Genomic DNA, 16949 nt, shown 5'->3' with positions numbered 1-16949 from the left:
AAATAGAGAAATATCGCAACGATGTAACTGTTTAACTACTTTTCGAACTTTCATATTTTTTTATGCAAAAATAAAAATATAGTCACAACGATCAAATGAATTGCTAGTTATAATCTTAGTGAATTTATTCATATTTTATCTTCAACTCTTCCTGGATTTCCGCGGCAAACGACGCGAAATTGGGTGAGAAACTGTTTATTTTTTAACAGGGACCCTGCGAATGGAGTAATGAGCGGCTTCGCAATCTGCGGCGGCGTAGGGTCTGCCCAAGACAGTCGGAAGTTCGCTTGTTCATGATTTGAAAGCAGTTTGGAAATTGGAAGTCGCAAGTAAAATGAGTTGATGAAAATTGAATTGAGCGAGCTATCATTCGATTGGCGAATCTTATTTTGCAAGCAAGCTAAACTGTTTTGCGAAAGTAATGCACCCAAACATTTATACTTTGGTTAAATTTTTCCAGAAAGAAAACCACCAAAGATTAAAGGGAAGAAAGGACACCGCGGAAATTGGTAGACTTAGCCGTAATTCTCAATACTTAGACTTTAAATTCGGCAAGCTAAAAGATTTATAAATATTCAACAAAATATCTCTTGCACAAAAGATTTGAAGCTTGCAACGGCAAAAACAAATCATCTGAAAATGTCTGAAAATGTTTCAAAATGGCCATTTTACGGTGGCAGATGCATACGAAGAGCCTTCAGAAGTTTCCAAAACCGATATTGGAAGAAAAATTGAACTTGTTTTCAACTTATTTGATAGTATTTTCTTTGACAGCAGTTTCTGAATACTAGGATTCAAATGTGAGCAACTGATGAGATATTTGACTTCCAACACCAATTTCTGCGGTGTCGGAAGAAAGGGAAGTTCATACCAAATTAGTGATTTTCCTTGAAAGCAGGAATTTGGACTAATATACAACTTCCTTTTTTTTTATACTTAAGGGAAATTTAGGAACCTCAGATATATCGCCAAGGAATTCTCCAAGCAAAGTTTCAGAATTTCAAAATGGCCGTCGACTATGCGTCTGGTTTGTCTGATTATCCACATAAAGGAAAGTGTGGAGCGCCAGAGGTTTGTTGTTTTTCCTTGTTTCTTTGTAAATACAGTCTCTCGTTCAGCTAAGTTCTTTGTGATTTGTTTTTGTGTTGTACTGTGTGCAAAATCATTTCATTTCTTTCAATTTTGATACGAAAGCGGCGTGCACTTTTTAAAGCATCTTGTGGACAATGCATTTATCACCTGCGATCTGACCAAAATATTCAAAAAAATTCTGTGTATTTTTGGCAGTTGATAAACCGATTATCACGTTATTAAATAAATTAGTTATGTCTTCAAATGCTGCTTTTTTATTATCAAATTTGAATCGTTTTTGATGATGCACAACTTTGAAAATGTCAAAGTTTTTATGCGAGGAATATAACTTTGTGTTTTTTTGGGGAAATATAGTGGCTATATATCCATTATTTTAAAAGGTTAACTGCTTTAAGATGAAGGTGAAACTCACCTGCCTTTGCGGCTTGCGATAGATTGCTACATTAACCCACTGAGTTACAGTGTTCCTTAAATGAATTTTTTATTCAGCTTTATCTGAAATAAGTCAGTTTCTCACATCAGGAAAGAGCTTGAAGAGTGCTGCTTTTTTAAGAATAAACAAAACCTAAATATCAAAATTTATTAGCTTTTTGACTCAGAAGAAGAACTCGAGAGAAAAATAGTTGAATTAACAAAGTTAATCAAGGAATCGAAGCACATGGTGTTTCACACGGGAGCCGGGATAAGCACTTCCTGTGGGATACCAGACTTCCGTGGTCCAAAGGGCGTCTGGACCTTGGAGGCTAAAGGAGAAAAACCGACTTTCGATGTGACCTTCAAGAGTGCAGAGCCAAGTTTGACACATATGGCAATTGTTGAGCTAGAGAGGGAAGACTATCTGAAGTTTGTTGTTAGTCAGAATGTTGATGGCTTGCATTTGAAATCAGGTTTTCCCAGGTATGAAATTGTACCTTAACTGTCCTATATTTATATATCTTGTGCCTAGCAGTTAGTGAAGTCTTTATGATAATTGTTTTCATCTCAGATCAAAGCTGGCAGAACTGCACGGAAACATGTTTGTAGAACAATGTGATAATTGTGGAAGGCAATATCTGTTTGGGGATCCTGTCAAGACTCTTGGTTTAAAACGAACCGGGAATTTTTGTTTGAAGGGTGGAAAGAGAGGAAAATGCAGGTGAGATCTTGGGTGAAAGTGAACTTGATTACATAAAGTGAATGTTTAAATACTTTTTCAACTTTTTAAATACTTTTCCCCATAATCAGTCATCTATTTGGCAACGTAATGTATTCCAATTTGTTTTGATTTTTTGTTTTCTATTGGCCCATTTTTATCACATGTTTTGCCCCCGTACAAAACATGTGTTCTTCGCTATTTATTTTCATACTAATTCTCCTGAGGAAGGCCCTCGGGTCGAAACATCGAGAAGTGTTGTTATACCACATTTGATACTTTTCCAACTGATGATTGTTGGTAATATTTTGCATTCAGGGGTAAACTTCGTGACACAATATTAGACTGGGAGGATTCTCTTCCAAATGATGATCTGGCTGCATCTGAACATCATTCAAGGTGAAATTTTTGTGATGACCATCCAGTCATGACCATATAATCCAGTGAAATATTATTGTACAGTACACATTTCTTATTACCCTCCCCCCCTCCCTTGGTAATGATAATAATAATAATAGTAATAAATAGTAATGACTACAATTTATAGTGCACATGTTGTATATACATGTTCACCTGATACACACTATGTTCCCTTTATACCCAGTATGTCCCTTCTCATTCAAGTCCTAAAGCACTGACTTGTTCCCAATTCCTGAAATAAGGAAAAAATAGCGTGTCTGGAGCGAATTGCGGTGTGATCTCTTCACTGTTCATTTTATGTAAAATTTACAGTATATCCCTGCTATGAGTCCTATACACCCCATATACCCCTCCTATTCACCACATATACCCCTTGTATGCACTCATTCTCCCCCTACTAGAATTTGAAAACTTCCCCTACACACCTAACATACCCTCTATATCCCTCAGGTATCCCTCCTATAGCCTTATATACCCTTCTATTTAAACCTTGTATATCCTCCTATACACCACATATATCCTATAAACCCCCTCTTGTATACACTATCTCCTACACATTTACTCCATCTGATCCATGACCTTCCTCCCATGTAGACAAGCAGATTTATCCGTGTGTCTTGGAACTTCATTGCAAATCAACCCGAGCGGTAATCTTCCGGCTCAAACCGTGAAACATGGCGGGAAACTTGTCATCATTAACTTGCAAAAAACTAAACACGTACGTCACTTTAGATTGAAACATTATTGCATATATCACTTATTATAACAACCAGAATATTTGGATACTTTTACGAAAATAACATTGCAAGTTCGCACGTGGATCTTTAGACTTAAGCCAAACTAAATATTTCAAACACAATTGCACAGAGTTGCAAAAAGAGTTTAACCTTCCTCCGCAATCCGGTATGATTTCAAGTTTTGAAAACCTTTCTCAAAATGACGTTACGTCACTGAGTCAAGTGGCAACCAGCATAATGAAATATTTGGTACATGCATGTGATCAATTGGAGTGTTCAACTTTGAATCTTCCTCACAAACCTCATTCAAAGCAAACCTTCCTCCAGGTGGTACCTCTGTAATTGCAAAACTCTGCAATTGCAAAAGCCTGTGTACAAGTTCTGCTGGGATTTTAAATGCGATTTTCGTCTTTTGATGGATGTGAACGTGTGGATAAGTTACACGGATGTTTAGTTCTGTTTAGTTTACAACTACTGATCAGAAAGTGACTATTCGCTCGTTTGCATCATATGTTTGCATCCAACAAGGGGAGATGCAAACTCTTGATGATAAATATATGTAAAAGCTTCACCTAACAGGATTGACATAAACAATATCTTTGGCATTATATAGGACAAAAAAGCGTGTTTGGTTATCCACGGATATGTAGACAAGGTTATGGAAGGTGTAGCAAGACATTTAAACATGATAATTCCACAGTTTGTCCCGATTTCGCCGTTCAAAGACACGGGCGCACCTCCCGTGTTGCAAGCCCCTGTCAAATACGAACACAAAAACACTGGTGTATTGAAAAAAGAGGGCGGTCTTCTCAGAAAAGATACTAAAAAGTTTTCGGAGAATTTGAATGCTTTTGAATCGGGCGAATCTAAAAAAACACCCGATTGGCAAAAAAAATCGAGTGAAAATAAAGAGCGTGAATGTGAAGAGGAAAAATCCGGTGTCAATCCAGTTAAACGCGAACGATCTGAGCTGAACTTCGAAGATCAACTGGATGTTAGTTCTTCTTGCGATTCTAGTTTTATTGAAAGAAGTTGGGACCAGGGTAGTGCTGATATAGTTGGGAAAAAGGAATTAAAGGGTGATTGTGGAAGATCAGATTTGACCTCGAGTGAGAGTGGTCAAGATGAAGAAGCGAGGTCAAAAAATACATCTGATCTCCGAAACACGGAGAATGCCTGCAGCTCTGGTTTAGATTGTATCCAATCAGGGGATTCTGCTACGAATCTGGAGCACGAACAATCGAATATCAACGAGAGTTTGATAGTAAAGAACGAGGATCCAAGATCATCTTTGCTTGATCCGAGTGCAACACATTTTCCCTCAAAACATCTCGAAGTTCCACTGAAGAAAACGAAGTATAACCAGGACGCAGGTGTTTAAACGCATATGCACGTCTAGACAATGTACATATATTCATACGACAAAGCTATTGTGTTGTAAAACGCGTGTGATTTCGCCGCCTGAAATTGCGCAAAGTAATATTTACACAGGCGTCCTTGTGTATGATAATTCGCATATTTTACCCTCGCATTAAACATTTTATTCTAAATTATCTTTTGAAGAAATGATATTGTCTATAACTGCGTATTTTTTTAACCGATTAAAACTGATAATTATTGTGAGCTTTGTACATTTCAAGGTAATGTTTAGGTTTCCACCATATCGCTCCCAGTTCACATTATAAAACTATGTTCAGAGCGGAAGAGATGTATATCTTGAAGTCTTGCGTTTGTAGCAACGCCATGAGGTGGTATTTTCCTTCGTCCTGACTCTCCGAAAGTTTATTGTTTTTTTCGGCTTGATTCTTGATAAGTCTGCTTGCCACATCCAGTGCATATAAAGATCAGTGCGCATGTTCTGCATCGAACATGTATGTACCACGGCTTAAACTCGTCGTTTTCAAATAATATTGTCGCCTCAATTTTCGTGGGTTTTACAACAAAAACGCAACAACTTTCGGTCAATTAATCATATGATTTACGGTAACAACGACCAAACTGTCCTTTTGTATTTCAGTACAGACAAATTACTGGTATTTTAGAGTGTTTCAAGAACTCTGCATTCAAGTATATTGTTGTTTACATCTGCCTAGCACGGGTGGGAAATGCAGTTTCACCGCTATATTCTTAACGAAATACTTTATTTCAATTCAAAATATGACCGGTCTGACCATTTTGGCCGCTTAAGCGCCCTATGAACGCATGAGCCTATATTCGTGTTGTTTGAAAATACTCGTGAAAATCTGTGAGAATTTATGTCGTTTTTCTTATTTTCCCATCAATAATTAGACTTGTACCGACTACAGGCGCTCTTAAAAATCTACAAACGAGACGATAATGAAGATTCTATAATGAAATAAAACATTTGAAATGCTTCAGATTGTTTGCTTTTGGTTCGCGAGATTTTCGTTTCGAAATCAATAAAAAATCTCCATGGAACCTGACGTTTTAAAAAGAATTTCACTTTTAGAATATAATGAAACAGTTGAATGCGTTTATTCAAAATGTTTATCCAGTTCAAACTGTTGATTATTCATTAAGAAATTTTAATTAAAAAAACCGCTTGTTTAAATACCTTTCGCAAACAAATTTGTATTTAATAAATGACGTAATGCTTGTAGTTGAACGTAAAAGGTAATTTTCCTGCGTTATTTTGTTACCAAGATTTCTTAAACACGAAAAGCTCTAGTATGGAAATCTCCTCAATACAGACATCTCTCTAATACAGACAACTCCATACAAACATCTCTAGAATTTAGGCACCTTTCTAATACAGACATCTCTTTAATACAGACAACTCCATACAAGGATCTCTAGAATTTAGGCACCTTTCTAGTATAGACATCTCTCTAGTACAGAGTTTACAGACATCTCTCTAATACAGACACGCATCTTTTTAATACAGACGTCTCTCTAATACAGACATCTCTCTAATACAGACATCTCTCTAATACAGACATCTCTCTAATACAGACATCTCTCTAATACAGACATCTCTCTAATACAGACATCTCTCAAATACAGGCATTTCTCTAATACAGACACCTCTTTAATACAGATATCTCTCTAATACAGACATCTCTCTAATACAGACATCTCTCTAATATAGACATCTCTCTAATACAGACACCTCTCTAATACAGACATCTCTCTAATACAGACATCTCTCTAATACAGACATCTCTCTAATACAGACATCTCTCTAATACAGACCTCTCTCTAATACAGACATCTCTCTAATACAGACATCTCTCTAATACAGACATCTCTCTAATACAGACCTCTCTCTAATACAGACATCTCTCTAATACAGACATCTCTCTAATACAGACAATCCTCCTAATACAATCGCCTCTAATACAGACGCCTCAGACCAGCACCTCTTTAATCATTGCAATAAGAGAGGTGCTCTTGGGCCGCTGTGCAAATTTTAATATAAGAAACAAATGCCCAGCGCAAACTTCTGAGCGAAGTTTATTTTCATAGCGGTATTAAACATTGAGTTTTTTACGTGCTGTTAATTCTGTTGAACAAATGTTAAATTAGCTCAAAGGAGATTCATTTACTCAGGGGTTATGTGAATCCTACTATAATAAGTACCGTTTCGTCGAGAACAGTCTAATTTTGCCTACCTTTTCGCGTGCATATAACGTCATATTGAAAGCGTGTGGATTTTAGTCAGAAAAATGAAGACATTTATCGTCGTGCTCGTTCTGTTTGCTTTGGCTTTCGCCGATGAAGAAAAGAGATTTTTGTTGGACGATGTATGTACTTTTTTTATTTGGAATAGAATGATGTAGAATGAATCCATTTGCATGTCCGAGACGTTATAGCTTCAATTTGATTTGATTTGATGTAAGGTTATTAACCTTTAAAAATATTAATCTTGCAATTCCTTTAACCCATTTTAGAAATGCAGCGATGATAGTGACTGTCCTGGCCAATGCTGCCTAGAACGTTATTGGATAGGAAAGAAGTGCCATGATTATATCTCGGAAGGAAGTCGATGCTATGTACGTATATTATCACTTTGTTATTTGCTGAAAATTCTATCCCCTGCCCTCAGAAAGACGCGGCAATATAGTTTTGATTGCTGGATAACAAAGATTGACGGAGCGTCGAATAAAGGTTTCGGAATATTTCCGCAAGTGATGTGTGGTAAAGCATTCATGAATCTTTTTCGTGTTTAAAAAGTTAAAAGTCGATTTCTCCTCTAAGTTGAAAATGGCATGAAGCTGAGAAGCTGAGGGTGGCATTTTGGTGGTTTGGGATGAGATTCAGTGCAAAACACTGTTTAATTAACTGAGAACAACTTGAGCATTTCAACCGCGTGGGACACACAATCATCGCAGATTCTTTCTCCCTCCTACAATGTGTTTTGCTGTGCTTTTAAGCGCTAGCCAAACGGAATGAATGAATCTTTCCCCTTGAAAATCACACTTGCACCGTAGCAATGAAATATTTGACTCGAATCACTTTTTTCCAGGAGTAATATATATGCAATAATAAGCGTGTAATCATTCAGAAATATTAAATATGGATTGGTTATTCTTTAACTAGGGTATGCATGTCTTACTGTAATAACTCCTTATGTTTTTTTATACAGCATAGTTCTCTCGGCTGTGGATGCGAGCCAGGAACCTCTTGCCAATACGTATCAGGTGGCGGAGTTTTGGGTCTCCCTTCTTACAGATGTGTTTCTGATGGAGGCGAAGGATCTGGGTCGTTGTAAAACAAACGTCATTGCATAAACATGTAAAGTTTGTGAAGAATAATTAGCTAATAATTAAACGTAAAGAAAAACAACGCTGCCTGTTTGTGTATTGTTTGCCGATGCATTCAACTGATTCAAGCCATCTCAATTAAGTCAATTTGTAGTTTCATGGTTTATTATATGTTACTAACCTTTGCTTAATTCTTAAAACGTGTCTCTAAGGACATTATAACGGAGGTGTCTGGCTAAATGATTTACAATTGTACTAAAGTTTTAACGTAATACAAAATATACAACATTTGCCAAGTTCGCAACGCCATCTCACAGAGTAAATGATAGTTAAGATTAGATATCTATATCATTTACTCTGTATCAAATGTGGTATAACAACTGCCTAAATTAGACAAAACACTCTAGGTTACTCTGTGTTTTATTTTCGAAATATTTCGCAGGCAAATTTGGCAATTTTGCTAAATTTAGTATCGTGTTCATTCCATGCAGACATTTTCTTTTTATCGCAAAGAGAAAAATAGTCCAAATTAAGCGACATGTGATTCAGGCAGCGATAAATCAGATTTTGGTGAAGAAGTCTGATAAGAATCTAATTCGTTAAGGATTTCTGTATGAAGCAGCAAATTTATACTAAGAAAAATGCATTAAAGAAACCCAATCAATAGTTAACAGCTAGCCTAAACAGTGAAAATTGTTTTTTAAATTGTGTGTGCCCAGGTGTTATACCAAATGCGTTTATATATAGATCTTGGCTTGATTATAAATGTGATAGGAAAGTTTGCGGTTTCTTCAGTTCAGTTCAGTTATACATCACATACAAGCAAACGCAAGGAATTTTTTTGTTCGTTTTTCAAAATGAAATCTTTCATCGTGGCTGCCTTGGTTGTTGTTTTTGCCGTTGTGGCCATTGCAGAGGAGAAGCGATTCTTTATTAAGGTTTGCTTAAAATATAAGGAGAAAACCTAAATTAAACTAACTTTATTTATACTGGATAGCTCTATCAGTTCTAAACTGTTCTTCTTAGAGGTCCAGTAAGGATCATCTCTTATTGATTCAGCGTTACTACAAGAGAAAACCTAAATTAAACAAACTTTATTTATACTGGATAGTTCTATCAGTTCTAAAATTCTTCCTATAGAGGTCCAGTAAGGATCATCTCTTATTGATCCAGTTGACCTACAGGAGGAAACCTAAACTAAACTAACTTTATTTATACTGGATAGCTCTATCAGTTCTAAACTGTTCTTCCTAGAGGTCCAGTAAGGATCATCTCTTATTGATCCAGTGTTACTACAGGAGGAAACCTAAACTAAAGTAACTTTATTTATACTGGATAGCTCTATCAGTTCTAAACTGTTCTTCCTATAGAGGTCCAGTAAAGATCATCTCTTATTGATCCAGCGTTACTACAGGAGGAAACCTAAATTAAACAAACTTTATTTATACTGCATGGATAGCTCTATCAGTTCTAAACTGTTCTTCCTATAGAGGTCCAGTAAGGATCATCTCTTATTGATCCAGTGTTACTACAGGAGGAAACCTAAACCAAACTAACTTTATTTATACTGGATAGCTCCATCAGTTCTAAACTGTTCTTCCTAGAGGTCCAGTAAGGATCATCTCTTATTGATCCAGCGTTACTACAGGAGAAAACCTAAACTAAACTAATTTTATTTATGCTGGATAGCTCTACCAGTGCTAAACTGTTCTTCCAAGAGGTCCAGTGAGGATCATCTCTTATTGATCCAGTGTTACTACAGGAGGAAACCTAAACTAAAGTAACTTTATTTATACTGGATAGCTCTATCAGTTCTAAACTGTTCTTCCTATAGAGGTCCAGTAAAGATCATCTCTTATTGATCCAGCGTTACTACAGGAGGAAACCTAAATTAAACAAACTTTATTTATACTGCATGGATAGCTCTATCAGTTCTAAACTGTTCTTCCTATAGAGGTCCAGTAAGGATCATCTCTTATTGATCCAGTGTTACTACAGGAGGAAACCTAAACCAAACTAACTTTATTTATACTGGATAGCTCCATCAGTTCTAAACTGTTCTTCCTAGAGGTCCAGTAAGGATCATCTCTTATTGATCCAGCGTTACTACAGGAGAAAACCTAAACTAAACTAATTTTATTTATGCTGGATAGCTCTACCAGTGCTAAACTGTTCTTCCAAGAGGTCCAGTGAGGATCATCTCTTATTGATCCAGTGTTACTACAGGAGGAAACCTAAACTAAACTAACTTTGTTTTATACTGCATGGATAGCTCTCAGATCAAATCATTATACTATATCATTCTTAGACATGTAGGTCTGATCAAGATTGTCAAGAGGGGCAATGCTGCGCGAAGTACTTCCTTGTTGGCAAATGCCAAAACTACCTCCAAGAAGGAAAGTTATGTCTTGGGGTATGTTTGGTGAAAACCACACATCACTTAAAATACAACTCAATATTGATAAAGGATGGTGTAAAAAATGATGAGATTGACGTTATACCATTCGGATTATCATTAAAAGTAATATATTGACAGGGTGTATAACATGATAGCTTACACTGAAAAGAGAGAATATTAAGGCACGTTTATATATTTGCAATTTTGCTGCGATTTTATTTGCGATATTCTTCTTTTGATAGATGTGAACGAATTAATTAATTACTGATGTTCAATTAAGAGCTCTTATTAATCAGTGCATTCGTAGCTAATTACTCATTCACATCTATCAAAAGGCAATCACATGGGGTGATGTGCGAAAGGGCTATACGATTAAGTTATACGAGTTTTTAACATTTTGCTTTTCGCGATAGGGTTTTGGGAAGCGTGGTTTGGGTTTCAAGCCAAGCTGTGGCTGTGCTGAAGGGCTATCCTGCCAAAAGTCTGGCTTTTTTCTTCGAAAATGTGTGGTGGAGGAAGGATCTGGCGAGATGTAGTTCCAAAAGTTATACCATCACATAACTCGACTCGTGGACATGCATGCTAAAAATAAAATGATCAAATAAAGTTGAAAAGTAATTAAAAATGAAATTCGCAATTACCTTTCAATTCTTTATCTCTGCAAAAGGCTTCGGAAAACGATTACGGCATGCAACAAAACCAGATTCCGAGTGAAGCTGGACAAACCAACGATCTTTGATGTTCAGCCGCCTTGTCAGAAATGGACAAACTAGAAAACAATAAACTGACATTGTTTCCTTGTAAGCAATGTTGACTGGAAGTAGACAAACCAGGAAACATTGTTTCCTAGCCATGTTTCATGAAGGTAGACAAACCAGGAAACATTGTTTCCTAGCCATGTTTCATGAAGGTAGACAAACCAGGAAACATTGTTTCCTAGCCATGTTTCATGAAGGTAGACAAACCAGGAAACATTGTTTCCTAGCCACGTTTCATGAAGGTAGGCAAACCAGGAAACATTGTTTCCTAACCATGTTTCATGAAGGTAGACAAACCAGGAAACATTGTTTCCTAGCCATGTTTCATGAAGGTAGACAAACCAGGAGACATTGTTTCCTAGCCATGTTTCATGAAGGTAGATAAACCAGGAGACATTGTTTCCTAGCCATGTTTCATGAAGGTAGACAAACCAGGAGACATTGTTTCCTAGCCATGTTTCATGAAGGTGGACAAACCAGGAAACATTGTTTGTTAGCCATGTTTAAATAAGAGTTCTCAAGAAACACTGTGTGACAACAATGCATGCTTCTTTAAGCTAGACAAGCCAGGAAACTTTGTTTCCACAGCCATGTTTATCGAAGTTAAACAATTAAACCAAGGTAAAATTACGCTGAATGTATTGTAAAACAGAAAACATTATTGACTGCATGCAGGCTATTTTGAAGAGATTTATATACAGTTGTAGGCAAGAAATATCAACACGATTATGTTTTAGTACACGAAAGTGCATGAAATCGATAAAGCCGGTGTAGTCAAGAACAAGAAGAGCATTTTGGCATAAATTGGTATTTAAGCAAACTGTCTGGATACACATCAGTTGAGTAAATATTAAAAAACATTCTGTTTCCACAGGTGCATTTTTTCCCTTAATAAAAACTAGTTATATATATCCGAGCATAAAAATATTTCTCTTCATTTCACTTGAAGCAATAGGAGGATCTTGTCTGTTTTTTGTGTCCACTTGTTTCACGTTGGAGATGAGAGCCTTTATTTTGGTCGCCTTGTTCGTCGTTTTGGCTGTGGTTGTAACTGCAGAGGATATCGAGGAGAGACATTTTTTGAAGGTAAGAGATCATATGATGCAGTGGTCATTAGTATACTCATTACAAGATGGACCGACAAAATAAGTAGAACTCGCTTTTCGCTTCATTTCAAAATATATGGATGCACCTGGGGGACAGCTCTAAGATTTAAGTATAACGAGATTTTGCCGAAGAAAACGATGTCTTTCCTGATATAGTCATTTGGTTTTGATATCCTCTTTTTTAGATCTGGTTTAAGAGCTTAACTTAGCTTTTAATGAATGCGTTATATCAGTTATATAAACCTGTTGAATATATGAAAGGTTGAATCAGCAAAAATTCACATGCGTGTTTAAAACGTTTGCATTAAAAAAAATTCCTTAAAAAAACTGCTAAAACGAAGGTTTTAAATTCAAGTGCGTCATGGACCGGCTGTTCATACGATCAACGATTCATAGACAAACAATGCATCATCTATCTTTCTCTCGCCTATAGTTACCCAACCACGACATGATAGTATGAAACAGAAATAATGTATATCGTCTGTTAGTAGAATTTATAGCAACGTTTATAGTGAAGATAGTAAAGATTTCGTACATCTGTATACGTGAGTCAGTAGCTAGTGACCTAGTGTATACTTCTGGTCTCGCAAGCGGCATGCAAGCTTTACCTATAGCCCACCGTACACGAGAGCTATCAGCTGAGCTAAAGACCTCGCAAGACAATGTAGCGGCTCAGCCTGAAAACCATCCGCTCACTGCTCACAGGAGAAACGTTTTTATTCCTGTTGGGAAACTGCGGTAATAGAGACCTTCAGCTTGACGTTTACGACAACCCTGTAACGGCAAACAGAGAAATTCATTTGGAATTTTCAAAACAAATGCTAGGTTTCTGAGGCCGAGAAAATTGGTGCATTATTTTCAAACATAGAGTAACTTCTGAGACAAATTGTGGCCGAGAAAGTGCCAAAAATTAAATTTAAAATGATTTTGAAATTAGCCGTTTGCTGCTCGCGGTTTGTCATAAAGGTTAAGCTTCAAGTCCGCGGTCGTAGATCCATCCCTTCGTCCCAATCTTGATCCGGGCTGAAAAACGGTATTTTCTTATTGTATAGCGATGCAGATCCGATCGACATTGTCGCAGAGGAGTTTGCTGTAAAGGATTTTGTCGGAGAGCGTGTCCAAAGCCAAAGGTGACTTAAATTTTGATACCGAAAACCTGCGTGCGTGCTTCACGCTTCATAGCAGAGTTTTTGGCGATTTTTCCGCGGCTTTCGTGTATCTTTATAGAAATTGCGTATATGGCGGTATATGCATGTGTATAGTATATAGGTGTCGTACAATGAGATACCGTGTTTTGTAGGGATGCGAGTCTGATGGTGACTGTTAAAAAAGGGGAGTGCTGTGGAGGTTTCTGCCGTCCCTTAGTGTGGAGAAAAAGGCGCACTGCTTTAGAACCGCTGTTCACAAAATATGTTGGATTCATGGAATAGTTTTTGGCGATTTCCCCACAGCTATCGTGTAAAAAATCGTTATCCCAAGCGTGAGAATTTTGTCAACATTGGTTAATGTTTTAAAAGATCGATACTCAGACTTCACGAAACAAATTCACGAGGTCATGCAGACAGCATTCTTCCTTAGCCTTACGATGTTTTACGAACGCACAATCTTTAGTTCGGATACCGCTCGAATATTTCATTTCGACGCGGAAAAAATAAGGCGTGACTTATATATAAGCTGTCTATATGCCATTTTTTATTTGTAGTACTGTATAACGACTGTATACTGACTGTATTTACGCCTGAGGCGTCTTAACATGAAATACGGTGTTTTTTAGAGATGCAAGTCTGATGGTGACTGTAAAAAGGGGGAGTGTTGTGGAGGTTTCTGCCGTAAAAGATGTATTAAGGTATTATTAAACATTTTATTTTGATCTATTCAATTTACACCAATTATCAATTTACGCAAATTAATAATGAAATTATTGGCACTTTGTATACATATATATTGGAATTTCGCCTCGAGCTTAATATTATTGCACTGACGAAGGCCCGTGGGTTAACAGACCGAAAGCTTTGCAGTATTAAATACTTACGTAGTGTACCTACATTCTACAAGCTAATTTAAACGTACAAGAATATTATAGTGGTCAGTTTGTTCTCTTTCTCATTTGTAGCGATGTAAATCTGAAGACGATTGCAAAGAAGGACAATGTTGTTTGAAATATTTTTCACATTTCCGATCAGGAATTTGCCAGGATTATAAACAAGAGGGGGAAAAATGCTATAAGGTTAGTGTATGTTATTTTTTCTACCAGCGAAAATTGCCAGACAGTAAAACTTCACAGTAAAAAAAAACACGCCTTGCAGTAAAGTTCACTTTCAACCTTCCTCATGCAATGTCAGTTGATCATTGCAGTATACTGCTAGTCTGATTGAGTGTTGACTGTTGCTACTAATACTAGCCTGAATAGTCTAGTACGTACTGCTTTGCAATGTTTTATTCCGTGTTTTTCTTTCAACCTTCCTCAATGACGTCAGTTGATCATTGCAGTACTGCTGGTCTGACTAAGTGCTGACTGTTGCTACTAATATTAGCCTGACTAGTCTAGTACTTACTGTTTGCAATGTTTTATTCAGTGTTTCACTTTCAACCTTCCTCAATGTCTAAGCGCTAATTGTTGCTACTGTAATACAAACAAGCCTATTAGTTTAGTGAAATGTTACTATAGTATACGAACTCAAGTAGTACTCGATGCGTTGGAGTGCTTTGTTTCAACGGTTCACTTTCGGTCTCAACCCTTGTGCGTGATTGCTGTAAACTATCCCTCTGAAATTAATGTGTGTTTTTTACAATCAATACAGAAATCCAATTTTCACTCCATGAGGCGTAGTTGTGGTTGTGCTGAAGGCTTGCAATGCGAAGTAAAAAAAGCGTTCTTCTTTGGCTTTGGCTACTCTCGTCCTGGAAAGTGTGTCAGTGAGGAAGGCTCTGGTGAGATTGACGATTAACTGAACATCCCCAGCTTGCTATATAGCTTGTATGTTCATGCAATAAAACGTATCTCTGGCTGTAATTTTTTGTATTATGTATGGGGCGTAATGTAATTTTTTTGGAGGAAAGGAGTAGCGTTAAAAGAACCTAATGTTTTTCATGCACGGGGAACTGACCTACTTTCCCAAAGGCGAAGTCGAAGAAGAGTTGGTTAAATCGATCTCGAAAATGAAATCGATCGCTCGAGCAATCAAATATTCAAGTAGGTCGATCCTAACAGTCGAAGGAAATCTTTTCTATTGGCTAGTAAAATACGATAGATACACGAGATGAAAGGCATTTTTTATGAAGTATGCTCTGTTTGAACTAATTAAAATGATCTAAAATATGATCATCTTTGGCACTTTGCTACAAGGGGTGCTTTGTGACATCGAGACGCACAGTTGCAGCATTAGGCTTTTCAAAATTCAACCAATATAAAGTTAATTGTACATCTTAACAACATGGCTTTCGTCACGAAATACAATGTTTAATTTGCATACAATATAGTTGCACGTGGAAAATCACTACAGCCAGGCCCGTGTATTTTATATCGGAAAAATCCAACAAAAGAACCTTTATATAGGCTCAAGCATATAAGCAACAGAGTAGAACATCAAAATAATCACAAATTTTGAAATAGTTTCAGTTACAATTGGCTTCGCCTTCAATGGCACATGCTAAAAACAGACTCAATTGTCTGCCAAAAATGTTCATTTGTATGTATGCTATTTTTTGTCTTTGGCACAAACAAGCTCTATTTGACGTAATCAAAAGTGCTTGTGAATTTTTACTAGCCGAAGGAACGTCACTCTCACGAGCGAATAAAAAAATTGCTTCCTGTCTGTAGTCTGTACATTAAGCTTATTGCATTTTAGTTTCAACGACTCTTGCTATTCTCGTAGTTTTGTTTATGGCTTTAGTTTGACCACAAAGAAATGTTTACCCCCTGGTCTTGCCAGCCAAAAGCGTCTACAGTTATAGTATATATTCAAATACATATTGTTATTGTGATTGGTCCTGCTGTTCTCACGTCATACGATGCAATATTACCGTTGTATTTTCCCATGGAATTTTAGACATTTTCAAGTATGAGGTTAATATAATATACGAGTACGTTTTGAGCCTGGTTTGTTCTTAAATATCTGCGTTTTTAATGCAAGGTTTTCGTGATCCGTTAGGTGGACGTTTAGATATTGTATACAACAAGCAGTTGCCATAATGTTGCGGTTTTTACCCCACGTTGTTTTTGCCAATAACATGTTGTTTTTCTAGTCAATTTCACGCGCGTGTTTGTCGTGTGAGCGTAGACAAGCGATCGCAGAGCATGTCGTGCAAAATATTAGGGGAAAGTTTTTAAAGAACGCTCTCCGTTATTTTGTCCCATTGAAGATGGCCTTCCATCTTGTTCCCCGACTTCCTCGATCCTCGACGAGGCTCTACTTTTCTCCTCGGCTCTCGAGATATTTTTCTCGAGACTTTAGCCTCGATATTCCTCATTGGTCATGCCTCGTGAACGTGGGCCTCGCGCGCGATTTCAATGAGATGAGACGGTGGTCGACCAATCAGCGTGAAGAGCGCCAGGTCGCGTTGTTATTGAATTCTCCGACAA

At 37.1% G+C, this 16949-nt stretch overlaps 2 protein-coding genes and 2 long non-coding RNA genes across 4 annotated transcripts; all 4 read left to right on the top strand.

Annotated features, from left to right (window-relative positions):
• The first annotated feature begins 1005 nt into the window (after positions 1-1005).
• Positions 1006-5004, top strand: LOC114535077 (NAD-dependent protein deacetylase sirtuin-6-like). The gene is made up of 6 exons (XM_028556459.1): positions 1006-1071; positions 1679-1989; positions 2078-2227; positions 2543-2623; positions 3239-3362; positions 3995-5004. The coding sequence occupies exons 1-6, from the start codon at positions 1006-1008 to the stop codon at positions 4760-4762; spliced, it is 1500 nt and encodes a 499-aa protein (XP_028412260.1). The 3' UTR covers positions 4763-5004.
• Positions 5005-7291: 2287 nt separating this feature from the next.
• LOC114535104 lies at positions 7292-8187 on the top strand. Its single transcript, XR_003688192.1, has 2 exons — positions 7292-7394; positions 7988-8187. It is a non-coding gene; the product is annotated as an uncharacterized LOC114535104 (long non-coding RNA).
• A 691-nt stretch (positions 8188-8878) lies between these two features.
• Positions 8879-11340, top strand: LOC114535101. The gene is made up of 3 exons (XR_003688191.1): positions 8879-9043; positions 10414-10518; positions 10917-11340. It is a non-coding gene; the product is annotated as an uncharacterized LOC114535101 (long non-coding RNA).
• Positions 11341-12176: 836 nt separating this feature from the next.
• LOC114535103 (dickkopf-related protein 3-like) lies at positions 12177-15375 on the top strand. The gene is made up of 5 exons (XM_028556486.1): positions 12177-12347; positions 13420-13497; positions 14142-14213; positions 14481-14594; positions 15169-15375. The coding sequence occupies exons 1-5, from the start codon at positions 12261-12263 to the stop codon at positions 15313-15315; spliced, it is 498 nt and encodes a 165-aa protein (XP_028412287.1). The 5' UTR covers positions 12177-12260; the 3' UTR covers positions 15316-15375.
• Positions 15376-16949: the final 1574 nt, after the last annotated feature.

Source organism: Dendronephthya gigantea, unplaced genomic scaffold, assembly GCF_004324835.1.
Source record: "Dendronephthya gigantea isolate DGI-Jeju-01 unplaced genomic scaffold, DenGig_1.0 000110F, whole genome shotgun sequence".
In the NCBI taxonomy this organism is placed as follows: Eukaryota; Metazoa; Cnidaria; class Anthozoa; order Malacalcyonacea; family Nephtheidae; genus Dendronephthya; species Dendronephthya gigantea.
The sequence above is the reverse complement of the archived record's forward strand: the minus strand, read 5'-3'. Positions and strand labels throughout refer to the sequence as shown.